This window comes from Oryzias latipes, chromosome 24 (genome assembly GCF_053564925.1).
Source record: "Oryzias latipes strain Hd-rR chromosome 24, Olatipes_Hd-rR_3.1".
Taxonomy (NCBI): domain Eukaryota; kingdom Metazoa; phylum Chordata; class Actinopteri; order Beloniformes; family Adrianichthyidae; genus Oryzias; species Oryzias latipes.
Genome location: NC_136260.1, coordinates 18,271,730 through 18,290,807, shown reverse-complemented (window position 1 = coordinate 18,290,807; position 19,078 = coordinate 18,271,730). Strand labels below are relative to the sequence as shown.

General features: G+C 36.6%; 2 protein-coding genes across 4 annotated transcripts in view; one reads left to right on the top strand and one right to left on the bottom strand.

Annotated features, from left to right (window-relative positions):
* The first annotated feature begins 5,243 nt into the window (after nucleotides 1-5,243).
* On the top strand, nucleotides 5,244-12,921 carry LOC101172548 (NAD(P)H oxidoreductase RTN4IP1, mitochondrial). Its single transcript, XM_023953330.2, has 9 exons — nucleotides 5,244-5,852; nucleotides 5,950-6,101; nucleotides 6,579-6,647; nucleotides 6,942-7,066; nucleotides 8,290-8,338; nucleotides 8,468-8,604; nucleotides 8,970-9,153; nucleotides 9,992-10,087; nucleotides 12,274-12,921. Exons 1-9 carry the CDS (start codon nucleotides 5,504-5,506, stop codon nucleotides 12,448-12,450), a joined length of 1,338 nt encoding a protein of 445 aa, XP_023809098.1. The 5' UTR covers nucleotides 5,244-5,503; the 3' UTR covers nucleotides 12,451-12,921.
* crybg1 (crystallin beta-gamma domain containing 1) overlaps nucleotides 12,922-19,078 on the bottom strand; it is a 24,561-nt gene continuing 18,404 nt past the window's right edge. For all 3 annotated transcript variants that reach the window (XM_011491585.4, XM_023953328.2, XM_020714711.3), the window contains 8 exons: nucleotides 18,528-18,557; nucleotides 18,290-18,402; nucleotides 17,827-17,959; nucleotides 16,158-16,297; nucleotides 14,142-14,265; nucleotides 13,891-14,049; nucleotides 13,652-13,814; nucleotides 12,922-13,376 (listed from right to left, as the gene is read on the bottom strand). In XM_011491585.4, coding sequence (XP_011489887.1) covers nucleotides 13,288-13,376; nucleotides 13,652-13,814; nucleotides 13,891-14,049; nucleotides 14,142-14,265; nucleotides 16,158-16,297; nucleotides 17,827-17,959; nucleotides 18,290-18,402; nucleotides 18,528-18,557 — 951 coding nt within the window. In that variant the 3' untranslated portion in view covers nucleotides 12,922-13,287. The remainder of the gene's footprint in view (nucleotides 13,377-13,651; nucleotides 13,815-13,890; nucleotides 14,050-14,141; nucleotides 14,266-16,157; nucleotides 16,298-17,826; nucleotides 17,960-18,289; nucleotides 18,403-18,527; nucleotides 18,558-19,078) is intronic.

Genomic DNA, 19,078 nt, shown 5'->3' with positions numbered 1-19,078 from the left:
ACAATGGGTCTTCAAAGAAGATTAGACACAAACTGTTTTATCAACACAAAAATAGCTTCTTTGGGTCACTGGACAAGGGCTTTAGTATGCTGCCATACAATCAAGGTGAATTCGTTTTTTCCTATCTCGTTTTTAAAGTGTTTATGAGAGCTGGATCTTTAACATTTTAGGCTTAAACAGCTAACCTGATTTCATGAGCAAATCAGGTTATATCCCAGATTCACAGCATTTTCTACTGTCGCAGCAACCAAACTCAGACTGTCCTTCGAGAGCAAATGCTCTAACTAACAGAATATCTGGGGCAAACTAGCCTCTCGTCTCTCCTTTGGAGAGACACATTATACTGTATGATGACACCTGGTTGCTGGAAATAGCTTCAATTCAATGTGAGCTCAAAGAAAGTTACATGAGAAGCCCTGAATGAGAAGCCCTGAAAATGGCTGATGAATATATACTCAAGTAGGCCTGCAAACTTTTTTTTTTGCCTCAGCATACCGGTAATTTACATTTGCTTTAGAACTGATTTTCTCATAAGTCCAACTGAGCACTGACCTTTTACTATAATTATTATTTAAAACAACCATCATAGAGTATATTATCTTGTAAAACTGGGAATCTGTCATTTCTGAAATTAATAAATCAATGTTTTTACTCATTAAACATCATTTTCAAACATGTCTGAATTTTTATTATCCTAACATGTAGCACAATTACAAGCTGCTCCAGACTAACTTTGAGATAAACTTTGTTTTATTTTCTTGATTAGTGAATGTAAAAATAACAAGTAAGTAAGTAGCGTATGATAGAAAAGAAAACAACTATTTTTTTTTTTAATTAATGGATTTGGGCTGCATGGTGGCGCAGTGGTTGGCACTCTTGCCTCACAGCAAGAAGGCCCTCAGTTCAAGTCCTGGCCTTTCTGTGTGGAGTTTGCTTGTTCTCCCCATGCATGCATGGGTTTTGTCCAGGGTCTCCAGCTTCCTCCCACAGTCCAAAAACATGCTCCATAGGTCAATTGGCAACTCTAAATTGTGTGAGAATGAATGGGTGTGTGATTGTGGTCCTGTGACAGACTGGTGACCTGTCCAGGGTGTCCCCTGCCTTCACCTGTAATTGGCCAGGATAGGCTCCATCAGCCCTGTGACCCCATAAGGTACAAAACGGAAGATGAATGAATTATTGATTTGGTTTATTTCAAGCAATTCAGTAGTAAAACAAAGGAGAAAAGACAGTAATAATATGCATAGATTTTTCAAATCTACTCAACATATTAATTTTCAACATATTAATTTATAAATTGATATGAAAATAAAAGAAAATACTGCTATTTTGTTGACATTATCACTGCTCCTAATCTTAACTAGACATGTTTGCAGCTAAACATACATAATTGACACACTGAAGTCTTTAAATACGATTGTCAAATAGAGTTTGATCTTTCTTACTAAGAGAAGGAAAAAAATGTATTATTAACCCAAGCCTTCACAAATTAGCAACTCAAAGGATTTTCGACCAATCAAAAGGAAAGTTGCCTGACAGCAGCCTGAATTTATTTCCAGCTATGAAAAAACCAACTTGTTTCTGCTTTTACAGATGCTAAATTAAGGTCATTTTGGAGCCGCAGAGTTTTGGTGCAAATTTGCATCAATAGACGTCAAGGGGAATACAATTTTTAAATACATTTTGGCATAAATGAAATTGATATAATATGACGGGTAAGCATTGTGCATAACTTTGAAAGCTGCCTGGACTTTCCTAAACAAAGTAATGGCTAATTTTCTAATTTAGTTTTAGTGATAAATGTGATTGAGAAGATTCATTAGTACATAATGATAACACATTTTTCTGTAAGTCTTCCTATTTTCTACAAAAAATAGTCCCCCTCAAATAGACTGAGGAGCCTTGTTCAATGAGGATGCCTCATTAGCGCCCTGTTATCACGACTCGCTGCCCCTCACACCTCCTCCAAGGCCTTGCGTCTTCCCACACTCCACCAGTAGGCACTCACATTTGTATAATGAAAGTGGTTCACTTTCAGACGCTGGCCCAATTAGGTGTGAGACACTGAGAGCTGGAGAGGAAGGCTGGTTGGATCTGTGTAAGAGCAATTTTCTGTGGCAAAAGAACTGTGTCATCTACCTTAATCACCATGACAGAACATCCATTAGGCTAGTTCCTGTTTTCAAACGTGCTCTGTCTTCATCATTCCTCATCATATTTTTGCATTAATGTGTAGAAAATATATGGCAAATACATCCATTTATTAAAAATAGTGGCCTAAGGTGGTGTCTTTAAACATGTTTTTAAGCTTTAACCTCGAACACTTTTTATAAATAAAGCTTTCACATATATAATACGCTAAAAAAGCTTTTGTGATTTGACTATTGTTGCAAATTTTTACTTAAATTTGTCCTGACAGTTGTCCTGGCTGTCAATGTTTAACCCTTGTATTTACACACTTAGAAATGGGTCTATTTTGACAATACAAGGGATAAATAACTTTTTTAAAAACAAAATGAGAGAAAATAAGTTAATTAATTCCTGTTCTTATTATTCTCTTTTCAGGTGTGGGTCCTTAGGCAAGACCTTTTGAAAATACAGGGTTGCATCAGGAAGGGCATCCAGCGTAAAAAACTCTACCAGACCACCTGTGCGAATCAGTGAACGCTGATTTGCTGTGGCAACCTCTGATGGGATGTCCCAAAAGGTGAACAACAATTCTTTTCATAAGATAAATGAGGACCACTGTGTTGCTGAAATGTTGTACAATCCCTTTCCATGATATGGCAGTTTTACCACATTCCTTTTTTCTGTAACTGAAAAAAGGAATGGACCCAGAACTGGAATTAACAAACAAAACATTCTTAGTATTTAGCTTAAAAATACATTCATCTTTTTTTTTTTAAAGTGTGGAGTGATCACAGGGAGACACGTGATCTGATCGTGGACCACAGCTAATATTGCACTTTGTGTTTCTTATTATATCAATATTCATTATTAAATGTTTTGTATCTCCATTTCTAATTTAATACATGTATCAAATGAAGCAGTAGCAGTTTGACAATGCTGAAATTCAGAGGGTTAAGCAAAAATAACTCTGAGAGCAGCAGCAAGTGTGGCCTAATCACCTGGATTAGCAGAGATTAGCAAAGGAACATGGATTCTATGCTTTGCTTGTGATGTGGAGGAGGTCTGCAGATAAGATGTTATCTCAAAGGTGGATGAAGGAAAGTTTTTATTTTCTGTGTGAGTGCTTTGGACTGGGTCCATCTGGGCACTTTTGCAACACATTGGTTTTCAGCATTATATTTCAGAATTATATTTTGCAACTAAAATTTCTATAAACCAATAAATAGCCTTGTGGCTTACCAGTTAAGAAAAGTGATCAAAATAAAAATTGTTGACAGTTACAGTTGAATGTGACATTTTTCTCAAACGCATAATTTTCCACTTATATTTAGAAATGGCTAATTTATTTATCCGAAAGTTAAACATTTACAGTCAGTAAATTTAAGTGAATTTAAAATACCATTTCACTTTGCAAATTCACTTGAGCTCATGGAAATTTGCCACTTGGCCATAAAAAAAAACCTTCCTTCTTAACCTGTTTTTAACACATTCTTCTGTAAAGACATCCAAAAAGGAGCTTTTTCTAGGCAGATGAAAAACTGATCCTTTTGTTGTATTTGATGAGAAAATGTAAATTTTTCTGAGCTGAGATTACAGCAAAAAAACTTGGGTGCGCAGTTATTTTCTTTACCTCCTCTGTTGCTCAGTGGGAGCTGATGAGTGACTAATAAATAAGCTTGTGTCTCCAATATCCAAGCACCAAGGTACCTTTCATGTGCACCCTCACTGCTGCTCAGTGTCAAACCATGGTCTGCCAAGAGTGTGGGGATCTGAGGGCTGGCTGGTTTGGTATCCACCAGGCTGATGATGGGAAAAAAAGTCTTTCTACTAGCTCATCAACTAAAAGCTGATAAAAAAGCAGTGATCTTATGAAGTAAACCCCTCTTTGAGCTGCGAGTCCCAAGACAAACGGGAGACCTAGAAAAACTGCACAGACTGTTTCTGTGAAAGAATGACTGTCCTGTAAATATTAATTTAATGAGCCAGCACAGACAAAGCACCCAATTTGCAGCGTGTCCTCTTTCCCCTGTGAGCTGAGGTCATAATGACAGTGCTGTTTGTTGCTTGGTTTCATGCTGAATCATGAATGCACAACCACGGGTCCTTGGCCACTCTCCTCCCACTCTCCTCCCTGCAGTTTCAGGAAAAAGATAAGACCACAAAACCTTTCCACTCATGCCACTCACTTGAGACAAGTGATAAGTACACTATATTTTTACATCCATGCTTGTGTGCATTTGATTATATATTTGTGCTTTCCTTGTACTGTTTCTTGTCACACCTTTTCCCAACTACTAAAATGATGTAACAGTTGCAGAACAGACATTAAATTGACAAAGTCAATTTTCCTAAACAGACACTTTATTGATTTCCCTTACGTTATCTTGCTGGTAGACTAGTAGCATGTTTTAAAAATAGATATTTAAATATCTAAAGAAAATGGCATTTATGATGAGCCCTAATTTTATTTGTGAATTCAAAGACATTTTTTACAAGCTATTATTCAAGAGAGCTTATTTGTTTTTACATTTATCATAGACAACTTATCTTTAAAGACATGCATCCAATGCTACAATGAACAATCATTAAGAAGAAAAAAAAGGGGCAATTATTTTCGGATTTGTATTGCTTCTAGTCAGAAAACTTCTTGTGAATGTGCTGTGTTGTTTATTTATTTATTCATTTTATTATTGACATCATTTTGATTGTATTATTTCTGCTTAAAGAGGACTTAACAGCAGAATACTCAGGAAGAAATTTCTTTAACCCGCCAATTAGGCTTTTATATAGATAGAGTGTTATGGCAAACTTAGCTTTTATGGTTAAGATTAGGCCTCATGGAGCCATGCCAATTATTATGGAGCTACTTAAAATTGAATGTGTCTTTGTAGCTTAAGTCATTTACTGCATGCTGATACTATTATTAATCGATTGCCTATTTGTTGTTTTTATTATTATTATTTTTTATCATTATCGTAATAATAATAATACTAATAATAATAATCATTATCATTGCAAATGGACAGTTTAAAAAATAAAACAGGTAAACAAGTAAACAAGGAAATGACGTATAAGCTTACTCGCTACCCTATTGGTCAAATCCTCCTGATGCTGTTTTCTGATTGGCTAAAATTTAAAGGTCAAAGGTTTCACCCTTTTGTAACTTTTTTGTGCTACATCACATAAATAAGAATCGTTCCCACAAACTTTCGGTATTTAATAGTCCTATTTTTCGTTCAATATAATGTAAGAAATAGGGCTCACATTTGTTGTCGCTTATTCATTTACCCTTTTTTACATGAATGCTTTTGTTGTAGGGGACACACAGGCATGCTAATGTTACCTTGCTAGCTTATAAATAAGTCCAGATTTAATGTTGTCAGAGCAAAACCGATATTGTAGACAACTAGAACACGGTTTTAATAGGGTTTTTTTTAGGGCTATGGCGTCGATTCGGTTTTTGTGGCTGCTAAATGCGAAAACTGCTAACGCGATGAAAACATTAGTCCGGTCTGGGATCTGTGCATGCTCCAGAAAAAGGAATATCTGCAGTTCACCTTCAAGGCTGCAGAACATGTCAGCCTGGGTCATTGATCAGTTTGGCTCTAATGGAGTTTTGAGATTTACAGAGGAAATCAGTCTTCCCGTTATAAATGTCTCCAGCGAGGTGATGATAAAAGTCAACGCAGCCAGTCTGAACCCTCTGGATGTAGCAATGAGGGGTACGTTTAGGAATTCAATGTAATACTTTAAAGAAGAGGTTAGAGGAAGCATTTATGGTGTATTTTGCACCTTAAATTAAAAGTTTTCCATTTTTAGGGGGATATGGAGCTACACTTTTGAACCTCAGAAGAGATCCTTCATCTGTACTCAGCAGCTCAAATGAATTTCCTCTGATTTTGGGTCGTGATGTGTCAGGAACAGTGGTCGACTGTGGATCTGGAGTTACACATTTTGTTCCTGGAGATGAGGTAAACGTTTAAATGACCAGGCATTTAAGGACGATTGATCATATGACAACATAGTTTTCTCCATGTAACCACAAACAACAACATTCTTTTTCCTGTTTACCACTCTGCACGATTTATTTAACTAATAGTTTTGGATGAATTTTTGCATTAGATTACAGTTAGTTGTACACAACTAAATATAATTAAAAAGTAAAATTTTTTTCTCTTAAACTACAGCACCCTCTTCCCTTTAACCAAACGTAGTTTTTCTAATACTGTAATGAGTCAATTTGTTGATTATTAAAAAACAAATGTTTATGAGTTACTATTATGATGATGCTCCACCAGTTATTCATAGTTTTGGAAGCACCTAATGACAACAAAAGATAGTAGCAGTCTTTTAGGAGCTTGCTATTAGATTAAGCACACTTTGCAACTGTAGGTAGGTGGTTAATAGGAGTTGTGTGCTCAACATTAAATGTCACATTCATCTTTCAGGTGTGGGCGGCCATTCCTCCTTGGAAACAAGGCAGCCTTGCAGAATATGTGAAGCTAACAGAGTATGAGGTGAGCTGCGGCATCTTTGTGTTTGCAATACGTTTCTGCCTTTCTGCAGAAAAATAAAGTTAATTTAATAGACAGAAGCAAATGAGCTCTTGATAAAACCCTGCAGGGTGAAATGTAATTAGGATTATGTTTGTTTGGTAGAAGAAGCTGCTGTTTGCAGCCATTATAGGAACACAAATTAGCCTGTTTACTTGTTTTCTCTACTCTTGCTGCAGATCTTTTGAGCTGATTGCCAATTTACAGGACCGTTGTAGATACACTTGAAAGTTTATTGTTGCCTGCCTGTTGTTGTAGGTTTCCCACAAACCAAAATCTTTGAGTCACGCAGAAGCAGCGTCCATCCCTTATGTTGCAAGCACTGCTCTGTCTGCACTTGTCAACGCAGGTGGTCTTTGCAGAGAAAGCTGCGCAGATAAAAGGCAAGCATCAGTGTGACTAAGTGTGAAAATTTGGTATTTAATGACCTCATATTAAAATAATGTTTGAAGACCCACTCCAATCATCTTATACGCTATTTTTAAAGTGTTCCCAGTGGTCCTTTAATTATGATTATGCCACTTATATATATATATATATATATATATATATATATATATATATATATATATATATATATATATATATATATATATATATATATATATATATATATATATATATATATATATATATATATATATATATATATATGTATATATATATATATATATGTATATATATATGTATATATATATGTATATATGTATATATGTATATATATATATGTATGTATATATATATATATATATATATATGTATATATATATATATATATATGTATGTATATATATATATATATATGTATATGTATATATATATATATGTATATATATATATATATATATATATATATATATATATATATATACATATATATATATATATATATATACATATATATATATATATATATACATATATATATATATATATATACATATATATATATATATATATATATATACATATATATATATATACACATATATACATATATATATATATACATATATATATATATATATATATATATATATATATATATATATATATATGTATATGTATATATATATATGTATATGTATATATATATATGTATATGTATATATATATATATATGTATGTATGTATATGTATATATATGTATATGTATATGTATATATATATATATGTATATGTATATATATATATGTATATGTATATGTATATGTGTATATATGTATATGTATATGTGTATATATATATATATATATGTATATATATATATATGTATATGTGTATATATATATGTATGTGTATATATGTATGTGTATATATATATATATGTATGTGTATATGTATATATATATATATGTATATGTATATATATATATATGTATATGTATATATATATATATATATATATGTATATATGTATGTCCTCCACCATCAGAAAATTAGCACAAGAACATGTTTAAAAGCACAATTTTTATTGGAGTGGGTCTTTTTAAAGTCAATTTTTTTTCTCCATTTGTGTTTAAAAAAAAACTTGTTTCAAAGTATGAAATGGAAGTACTTAAACAAGTCACACGGTTAATTAACTGTGTTTTTTTTTTCATCCTAGAGTTCTGATCACCGGAGCATCAGGAGGAGTCGGAACATTTTCAATTCAGGTAACGCAGAAAAATTATTTCAGCATTTTTGTGTGTGTGTGTGTTTTTTTCTTCTTTAAATCCTACAATTTTCCACCACTTTCTGTAAATATACTTGTTTAATTTTTTTTGTCCTTTCCCTTCCACCAGCTGTTAAAAGCTTGGGGTGCACATGTAACTGTTACCTGCTCCCAGAACGCTGAGGGTCTTGTCAGAGGACTGGGGGCTGATGAGGTTGTGGACTACACCGCTGAAGATGCACCTCAACAACTAGAATTGATGCCAAAGTAAGGGCTGTTTTGATCGCAGGGGGTCACATGGTGTTCCGGGTTTTTGTAGAGACACTCTGGGGCAGAGTGTTCTTTAGTACGTCCTGCACCAGAGTCGGTCATTTTGTGGTGAGGACCGACCCACTAAGGTTATGGAATGAAATCACAAACCGCTAAAAAATGTAATAAAACTTTAAATGTAGTAAACGTCTGATTAGAATGGTGCAGCTGCTTACTGTTTGTCATTTTCCTTCTTTCCTTAGCAACTAGGATGTGTTTCTTCTTAATGAACCAAAAACCTGATAGGGTAGCCACTTGTTTTTGAATGTTTGGGACTTTTCTGCCGTTGGAATCGCATTTTGTTTTCTGTTTGTTTGCATTAGGTTTGATGTCATTTTGGACAATGTAGGAGGGGACACAGAGCAGTGGGCGATGGGCCTGCTAAAGCCCTGGTCGGGGGCGAAGTACGTCACGCTGGTATCGCCCCTACTGCTAAACACTGACTCCATGGGCCTGGTGGATGGGACCTTTCAGGCTGGTTGCGCTCTGCACAACAAGGCATTCGAGGTGAATATGAGGAAGTGCAAAATTGTTCATTGTCATATTTCTCTAAAAGTAATTGACTGACGCCCAGCAGAAGCAAGGAGTAGTTATTCGTGTTCGTACTTGACCAAGATTTGCTTCAGCACAGATCATATCATGCTTGATCTGTGCAAAAATTTTCTTCAGGGGCTAACTGAAAATTTGCAGGTGGAAAAGCTGTTTTGTGGACTAGAACAGATGCACATTAGCAGATTTCCTGCAAAGGTCATACAGTGAAATGGCACAGCTGGCAGTGCAGGGCGCGGATGAAAGTCGGGCGCATTAGACAGGATGCAGTGAATGAAAGCGTTTGCTGCTGAACCAGCAGTATTTGGTGTTTGTTCAAAGCCACCCCCCCGTCCCCCGGCAAATACCAGTGTTTGTTCAATTCTTGCCAAGCCTCGGAGCCTTTTTGTCCCAGAGAGCAGCCAGCTGGTCAGTTTGGCGGTTGAATCGGGAGTTATGGCCTGGCTCTGAACAGCAGGATGCTCACAGCTCCACTGTGCCCTCTAGTGTTCAACATTTACACTGCACCAAATTTTTTAGCAATTTGTCTAAAACTGAGAAAACTAAGACAAAATAAGGTCAAACATTTCCCAAAAATCTTTTATGAGAGAATCTGTTCTCTGCTCGTCACTGTTATGATTTTTAATAACTTTATTTAATAAACTTGAAAAAAGATAATGTACATTAATGTTTAGCTGCTTAGCTGAGAGTGCAATAAATAGTTTCCAACATTTTTCCAAGTTGTATTTGACAGAAAAGGACCCCACTAGCTCTGCTCTGATCTCTCATTCGGGTTCTGCTTTCTTTGCCTCACCAGAACATGCTATCCAGAGGAGTTTTCTACAGGTGGGCATTCTATGCTCCAGATGGACCTGCTTTGGATGACATCAGCACACTGGTAGATGGTGGGAAAGTACGTCCTTATCCATATTTGCTTTTCAAAGGTTTGATGTTTAAGGTGACAGTCTGGGAAAAAAATCATAGAAGATCATACATGCAGTAAAAGTAGGAACATACCAGGGATACCACGCGTGCCTGAACTCAAAGCTTCTCTGGCTTTGGGGCAGACTCCCTCTATCTGTCGGTTGGTCGGATGGGGCGTTGCCCGACGAGGCTGCTGGATGACTCAACCAGGCGCCAGGAAACGGTGAAGGGATTTTAAACATTGCTGAGCAGCCATTTGCAAAAACATGTGTGACCACTGTCCTTTTGTCCGGTGGCTTACATCAAGCGGCACACTCAGACCTGTGGCGGGAAGCTCCAGACCCCCCCCCCCACACACACACACACACTCCACTACTTTACAAAACTCTATGCCCGTGTGCTCTGCATGGGCTATTTGCTACCAGATGACTGCTTCCAGTGACGCCACCGCAGTCATCATTCATTGTTAACCAAAAGAGATGCTGACTAGAATAACAAGCCGAGCTGCTCGTGTTGTGGGACCAGAGCAGGATTGTCCAGCCTCATCACATTCTAAACCCCTCCTGATTATCTGCAGCCATGACAGTAGAGTGTTCTTCAACTTTAGTTAAAGGCCTTTTAAAAATATATAAAGTCAGTAAAGACATGAATTTTAAACTAATTCAGAAAAAAAACAAGTCCCTGCAGTTGATATGGCTGTTTTAAACTAGTCTTAATATCATTCAGCCTCACAAATCTTGTATGCACCAACCCAAATGTTATCCTAAATTTCCTTCCAACCGTTGTTGCAGGAGCATTCTGACTATGTGGGGTCTGTGCTGATATTTTTTTTTAGTGTGTCACATAATGTTTTTGTTTACAGAAGCAGATGGATTGGGAGAGTCGAATAATTTTATATATATTTAAATTAAACATTAAAATAGGCCATTTATAGTCAATCTCAAGAAAACAATCATTTCTTACACCATACATTCATTAGACACAAATATATGCTAAACACTGTTGTTTGCAAACACAGATGGAGACTAATATTCTAAATCACTGACTACTTCCTAACCCCTGAAAGACTATAGTGCAGGACTGTTCAGTTCCTTTGATTATAATGCAATTTGGACACAAACTCACTCATTTTTAAAAGCAAATATGACGTTATCCATTCGCCCATTTATGAAGGCATTGTATTCTACTGATGAAAATTTGGGTTATAAAAAAATACATACCTTTTAAATGACAAATGGTTCAAATGCAATGCATTAAGGTCTCTATTTACCAATATACTGAGCATCAATGTACAGTATTTTTTCTGCAGAGACTTCTGGGAAATTTCTAGGGCTCTGGATTTTGGAATTTTAGATTTAGACGCCCTGACAAAACCATGAATGTCCTATGTAGTGCACTAAGTGCGGATTAGTCAGTGACAGGGACATAGCCGTTATTTATTTATTAAAGCAGACACTTGTGTCATTAAATCTTTGTGGCAAATCCCCAACGTTTTGTTCACAAAGCTGCCCATGAAACATTGTAAACAAACCTCTGCAGCTCATATTCAGAAAAACAAACTGCATCCACTGCTATAATTCTCATACTTTTAAATGAAAAAAGGACTCTTCCCTTAACTAAACTAAAATTTTAAAGAATTTAAATAAATTCCAAAAAGCGTTCTTTCAAAGCAGAGCAAAAGACACACTTTTGAAGTTCCTTGGTTAAACTCCATCAGCTGTTATACCTTGTGCTATCGTATGGGGTCCAGATGACCCGGTCCTTACATTGACGTGTTCTCCCTACCATGACAAAGGTGGAGAGGATTTCGTGTAATCCATGGACACCAGTGAAGATCACCAATCATTGAAGAAAAAAGGTTTAGCGCACTGTCTAGTGGTTCTAGATGACCCAACTCCCAATGTTAGTGCCTAGGATTGCACAAGGGATAAGATGTGCTGCCCCCTTGTGATCTGATAAACTTGTCACAAAAGATTTTCCGATGCAAGCGGTTCCAAAAATACTTGAGAAACGTCAAATTAAACGATGGCCATTTTAGGAGGAATTTCTTTATTATACTCAGAACCAGATTTTGAGCTAAAGACCAATCTAATTCTGAATTTAAGATGTAACAAGATTTGATAAGAAAACAAAATGGTTTTGAAATAACATTTTTCTTGAAATGCTTTATTTCAGATCCTGCCAGTGGTGGAGGCCCAGTTTCCTTTCAGTCAGGTGCCTCAGGCTTTTCAGAAACTGGAGCACGGCCATGCCAGAGGGAAGACCGTGGTCAAGGTGTCTGAAGAGGATGACAGCCAGGGAGAAACTGTAGAATCAGAGCAGGGGATGCAAGAAAAAGCACAGGGAAGCTAAAAGCCAAATTACCCGCATCTTTGGTCTCACCTCTGCAGGGAGCACTCCTCCAGACATCTAATAGCAGCAGACTGTAGAAAAGATCTTATGTGCAGCAGAGGAAAAGTGTGTTGGGAGCAAGCCAAAGGTTGTAACACTTGTTTGAAATTTCTTCCTGTGCTTTCCATGAAACCTTTTAAGGTGCTTACATTTCATTCTGTTAAATTTGATGTCCCAAAGCGCAGTGGAAAAAGCAAAAGTGTTTTTGCAGGTTTGGCTTTACAATGTGAAGTTGAACAATGGCATTCTTTGTTACAAGTATTCATTTACATGTTTATGAAGGAAGATTTTCCCAACCTGTGAAAAGGAAAATGTCTTCATTTTATTGTTTGACATGTGCCACAAATGCCTGATTGCTATAAGCATGTGAAATAATATACATTTATTGTTCTTTCCCCTACTATTTAAAAATAAAAACAAACTTTGAAAACATTCTGTACATGTTGAGAAATTTATTGTCAAAAATATTTATATCCAAAGAACACAAAAGATTCTGAGTAAACAAAAATTAAACAATCGAGTGTTTCTTTGTTCTGCATGTGGCTAGAATATGAGGAAATACAAAGATATAATATTTTCTAACACTGTTTGCAAACAGAAATGACATTTTTTTTCAATAAAAACCAAACAATCTTAACATTTTACAACTCTATTGTCATATCTTACAACTTCATGGGCCTCTAAATCATCTGTAGGTGATTAAAGAGTCCTTAAGGTTGACCTCTTTAGGGCCTAATCTGTCTCTTGTAGGAGTGTTTGTTCTTGCAGAGGTTGTTTGTGGTAAAAACTCCGTTTCTCTTATAGAATTTCCACGTCCCACCTCTGTTGTAGTTTGTGTGGATCCATGGTGTTCAAAATCACATGCTTTTTATCATACTGATGACCACCTGAAAGACACCAGGGATTTCCTTTGTTATACAGATCCAAGAAGGTAGATAAACCCTGTAAAACAACTTTCACTGGATTTTCACTGTTTCCCCACAAGGGGGCACTAACTGACAGCTTTTTTGGAAGAGAAAAATGACCTACTCTTCCATGTTTTGACATCACAAATAATATTTTTGTCTTCAAAAGAAACATATTGAAGTTAACAGCTTTGCTTTCATATAAACGTAGAACTACTAAATGTGATCTTTAAAACAAAAAGACATCTAAGAATCACCTTTGACTTCCAGGACGAGGTCAGGGGTGAGGGTATAGCGAACGAAACCCTCAGGAGTGATATTCCACTGGTGAATTTGATCATCAAACTTTGGCGAGACACCCACTCTGCACCCGGGGATCGTGACACTTCCACTCGGGCTTAGGCAGTACTCCTCAAACAGCTGGAAACAGACAAGTCGTTACCGTACCTGCACCTCCTTTATCACTGATAACACTTGCTGATGCTGGGGTTTGTACCTTGCAGTACAGATGCCCATTCTGGTACAACCAAATCTGCTCAAAGCCGCCCGTTTCCTCCGTTTCTTGTATTCGCAGCATTTTGACGTCATCAAAATCCCCAGTGATGGACATCATCAGCCCTGACTGCCTGTTCCGTAAATGGAAGTACATGCGTTTCTGCAAAAACACACACCCAGAAAGAAACAATTACTTTTAAAAAGTTGAAACTGATCAGATTATTATGTTATGTAATCAGTTGGTGTCATTACCTGTAAAAGAGGGCGAAGAGATCCAATTTTCTGCCAGCTGCTGAATTTGTGCCAGTTTGGAATCTCACCCGGCTTCAGCAAAATCTGAGCCCCTCGATAGTTAATTTCCTCATACACTATCCACCTACAGATAAGACAAAATCACAGTCGGCTCTGCAGTAAACTCAGTGACCTCAAAAGATTGGAATAAAAAAAGTAATTTGATGACATACAAGTCAAAATTCCTCCAGAAAAGTGAGCACTTGCTGCCTTTTTTCTGCTTTCTTTTTTCAGCATCTAGCTGGTTTTTGGTTAAAAGCATCTGCTCCTTGCAGATGCATCACAGCAAGATATCAGGTAGAAATTTCCTTTTTGTGCATGTTTAACCACCATATGCTCGTAGCGGAAAAAGCAGATTCCCAGCTAGCAAAACAGAAAACGTTTAAAAACTTCAACCATGTCATTTTGTTCTTGTGGGAAAACAGAGTTCTCTGCAACAATCTAAAATGCAGCAGAGCTGTGACCACTTGTGGAAGTCCTGTGGGAGCAGCAGGGAACACCACAAAATTGCCTCATGCACTCCAGAGATTTCTTGAATGCAGAACAACAGCTCGTCCTCCTCAATGGCTTTACTGCGTGAAAAGACACCTCACCTGTTCACTGCATACGCTTGCATTACAGAAAGTTATGCTAACGAGGAGCGAATGTATAAATTGATATCTGAGTTTGTTCTGTGCAGAAGCAAACTAACAGCACACAGTGTCTGCTATTGAGATTTAGTGTGTGTGATGTTGGCGTTGACAGTTTGAACAGGTTTTACTTGGTTTCCTTATGCAAATACAGATCTGAACTTTTGACTTTTAATGTGAAAACACCAACAAAGTACTGAGAAGAAAAAGAATTATTTAGCAACCTGTATATTTTTAATTTTATAAAATCAAACTCTGAAGAACAACATCCAACTTCCTAAAGATGTCACAATCTGTTTTATCAGTAGACGTTGCCTTTGAATATCCGTCTCCTCCTCCTGCTGCAGAAATCACCTCCTCACCCTGGCTCCTTCACTTCCTCAGCCTGAGCTCACACCTACAGTCTGAATTTTGCACACCAGCAGCAGGTTTCCATCATCAATCCATCTGCCAGCACTGCTGACTAAAATGCAGCAAAGACGCCGAGCTGACCCGACAGTTTGCACCCAATATTTCTGATAGTGAACGTCATTTCTGAGCTCACAAACCAGAGCTCTTCTGTCTATAAAGACATCCATGAAAATAACTCAAGACTCCCTTCCTTGTCTTGTTGCTAAATATAAAATAAAATTAAAAACCTTGAGAGGAGCACAGGATGACCCTATTATTCATTTTAAACCTATTTTTATGCAAAAATGTATTGACTGTATTTGCTAAAAAAAATCAAAATGATCTGTTAATCTTTAATTAATATTTATTTGAATTCTATGCACAAAATCTCATCAATTAAAAACCACAGAATCCCTGACATCTAAAAAAAACAGATATCTGTGTGGACAAGGAAACTCAATATTCAGTTTTAAGGTTTCAACTGACAGACAGCGCAACATGCAGAGTCTCCAGCAGAAACTCAAACCTGTCAAACTCACACCATGGTGGAAGACACCTGTAAGCTGTTGACCATTTTCTGAACTCAGCCTCAGAATTCAATGTGCATTTTCAGTATTTTTATTCTATTTTGTGAGATGATATAAATAGAAATAATAAGAAACATAGCATTTAAATTGAGCTTTTTTTCTATTTGGATTTAAAATTCTCCAACAATGGTTTGCTAGACAAGACAAATTTTCACTGAAAAATGAAGCTTGTTAACAGAGCTACATTTATAATATCACATTTGTAGTGTGACAAAAGTAAATGAAGAAAATCCCCAATTAAAAGCAATTTGATGAAAAAAAAAGTTTCTTGAGGCGTGTGAACCAAAATCACAACTCCATTGACAACTTTCTACTTTTTTTTCCCATTGCATAAGACAAACAGAATAAATGAAAAGTTGGGATGGACTCACATGCCTCCCTCCACCAGAACCGACTGGACTCGTGTGCTGCCTCCTGCCAGCAGAAGGTTGACTGTTCCATCAGTGAGAAGAACTCTCTTGCCACGCAGACCACATCGCTCAAACAGAGTGATGGACGGCAACGAGAACTCCTGTTAACGAAAACGGCGTGCTTTAAAAAGTTGCAGACAATTTTAAATCGCATTATGTCATGACTCATTTTAAAGTTACCATAGAAACGGACTCATATTTCTACTGTCAGGTCCATGAATGTTTTCCAAACTGACAGTCCTGCTGGTCATATTTCATTTAACACTAGATGATAATTTTGTATAATTACAAAGACTTGACACAATTGTGTGCAGAAATGAAAAAGGCCTGGGTGCATGAGTCATGAGATTTGAGTCTCCCACCTGTGATGATTGTATATTGTAGACTTAACTACACATATCACTTTGCAAAGGGGAATTGGGAAGGGGAAATGTTCCAGGAAATTCAATCAATCAATCAACAAATCGATTGATTGATTGATTGATTCAGCCAGGAGGGGACCAGAACAAAAATTAGAATTTGGTATACAGGGGGGTCCCTAGATTATGCTTCACCTTCGTAGTATTGCAGATTTTTTAATGTTATTTTGCTTTTTTTCCTTTCTTTTAAAAAAAAAATACATTGGGTTCTGGATCATGTTTGGCTGTAGACCAATGTCCAATAAGCCTTTTCTGCGCCATATCTGTTGTACAGAATGCATTCAGTTTTTCAAATTGAAATAACTGTTCAACCTCCATGAGAGCTTTGGTATCCTTCAAATAATACTGGAATTATCTTCTGCAAAGAGCTTGAACTTTGAGTTTAAACAAGTAAGAAAAGTCTTGTTTAGTTGCAGGCACACAAACACAATGCTAAAATCCAGCCACAGCTAACTAAAACCATGGCAAAGTTTACATAAATATGTGATGGGATCAACAAGGACTGTATATGGAAAAAATGCTTTAATTCTTGCATCTTGCTGCAGCTTAGATCTTATTTTAGGTTGGCGATCTCTCATGTCAAGCCAAAATCCACCTGAGACTGCATTGCCAGCAAACAGCTGTACTCAGCAAACAATCTTTTTGCTGACAAATGTTTTTCCTCGCCAAAAAACACAAGTCTTCTAGGGTTAACATGTTTTATAAGGAAGACCTTTTGTATTTACTATGCAACCATGACTCCACATATTGACAGTTTACACACAAAAACGAAAAATGAACCCATGCCAAATTATAGTAAGCATTAATTGCAGATGTTTTGGCTTTATTCACCGGTTGTGTGTGTTTTTATAAGCAAATTAATAGCATAAGTAATATTACAATGCATTCTTAGATTTTTATCCTAATCTTTTTAGACATTTAGAAGATTTATAAAAATCTCTGTGTAAAAAAATAAGACAAGCAAAACCAAATCAGCAAGTTTCCTTCTGAAAGCTGTGAGAAGAAAAACTAGTTTCAATCTCTGCATGACAGCTGACATTAAAGAGCTGCAGAGGCAACTCTCACCAAATGAGATGCAGCTGTAGCACCAAATACAGACAACATAAAATTACTTTATATCTTTCTGTTTGACTTATACGTTTTATTTAGCTGTAAAATGATTAGGTTTGCACCCTGTAAAACCTTGGGGAATGAAATAGAGAAAGACTCACGGGGCCAATAGACTGCAGAGACAGGATGGACGAGCTCTTGCTGACACAGCCCATTGCTCTCAGATCTGGGTAGCTCCCCACTTCCAATGCATACATCTTTCCTGTGAAGTCCTGGCCTTCAAATGCCAGCCAGCTGAAAGTCAATGCACAAAATAAATGCAAAGAAACAACTGGAAATCTAATGCAAACGTAGTTTTTATTTTTCAGATTTTGCTGTATTGTTTTTTATGTTTTATTGGGAACAATTTTGATTTTTTTTTGTACCAACTAGCTAAACTAAACTGAAATTAACAATGAAGTCAAAGTGCATCATTATACAAAAAGGAGCAAATTCATAAAATACTACTTCAATGATGGTTAGCAGGTATAATTGAGGAAAACCAAAATGCTGCTCTGATATTTTAAACATTGTAGAGTGAGTTTATGTCTTTATCTAAAACAGTTATGAACAGCTATTACTCACCTGCCTGCCTGTACTTTGCAGGAGGCTACAGAGAAGCCGTCCTGCAGTGACGCTGCACTGTCTTCCAGGGTGAGGACAGAGCCCCGGAAACCCGGATCAGAGAAAAGCTGCACCTGGTGCACACACGGTCACTGAGAATGAGTCATCTGTTCACAAGCTTTACTGTTTTAGACCAAAAGCAACACAGCAAGAGCAAATGGGATATTTTATTTTTATCATCCAAAATGTGGCTGCCTACCTTAAACTTGGAGATGTCCACAAAATCATCCTGCAATGAAACAGAAACATTGAGGCTGGGTTAGAAAAACAGAAAAGATTATAGTTAGAGTTAATCTTCCAGCTTTTGTTTCTGCTTCATGAATGCAAGTTCTACAGTAGGGTAAAGGAGAAACAATATTTTATCTGTAACACAACAGCCAGACACCCACATGCACACCTAGAGACAATCAACCAATAAAATATTTTTTTTTTGGACTGTGGGAGGAAGCTAGAGTTTCCCCAGTAGAAGCCCATGCAAGCACGAAGAAAACATGCAAACTCCACACAAAAAGTTCCCAGCTGGGATTCAAACCAGGGACATCTTGCTGTGAGGTGAGAGCACTCACCACTATACTATTGTGCAGCCCTGTGGGAATGTTCCGGAAACATTTTTAGAACTTTTCATTTGCAATTAAAGTGCTTTTTTTCCTTATATTTACAGTCTGTGAATTCACTTTGTGATAAAGAGATTAATCAAAAAATTGGACTCAAGAAAAACATGCACTGGCTCGAGACATTTGTATTTTTCTG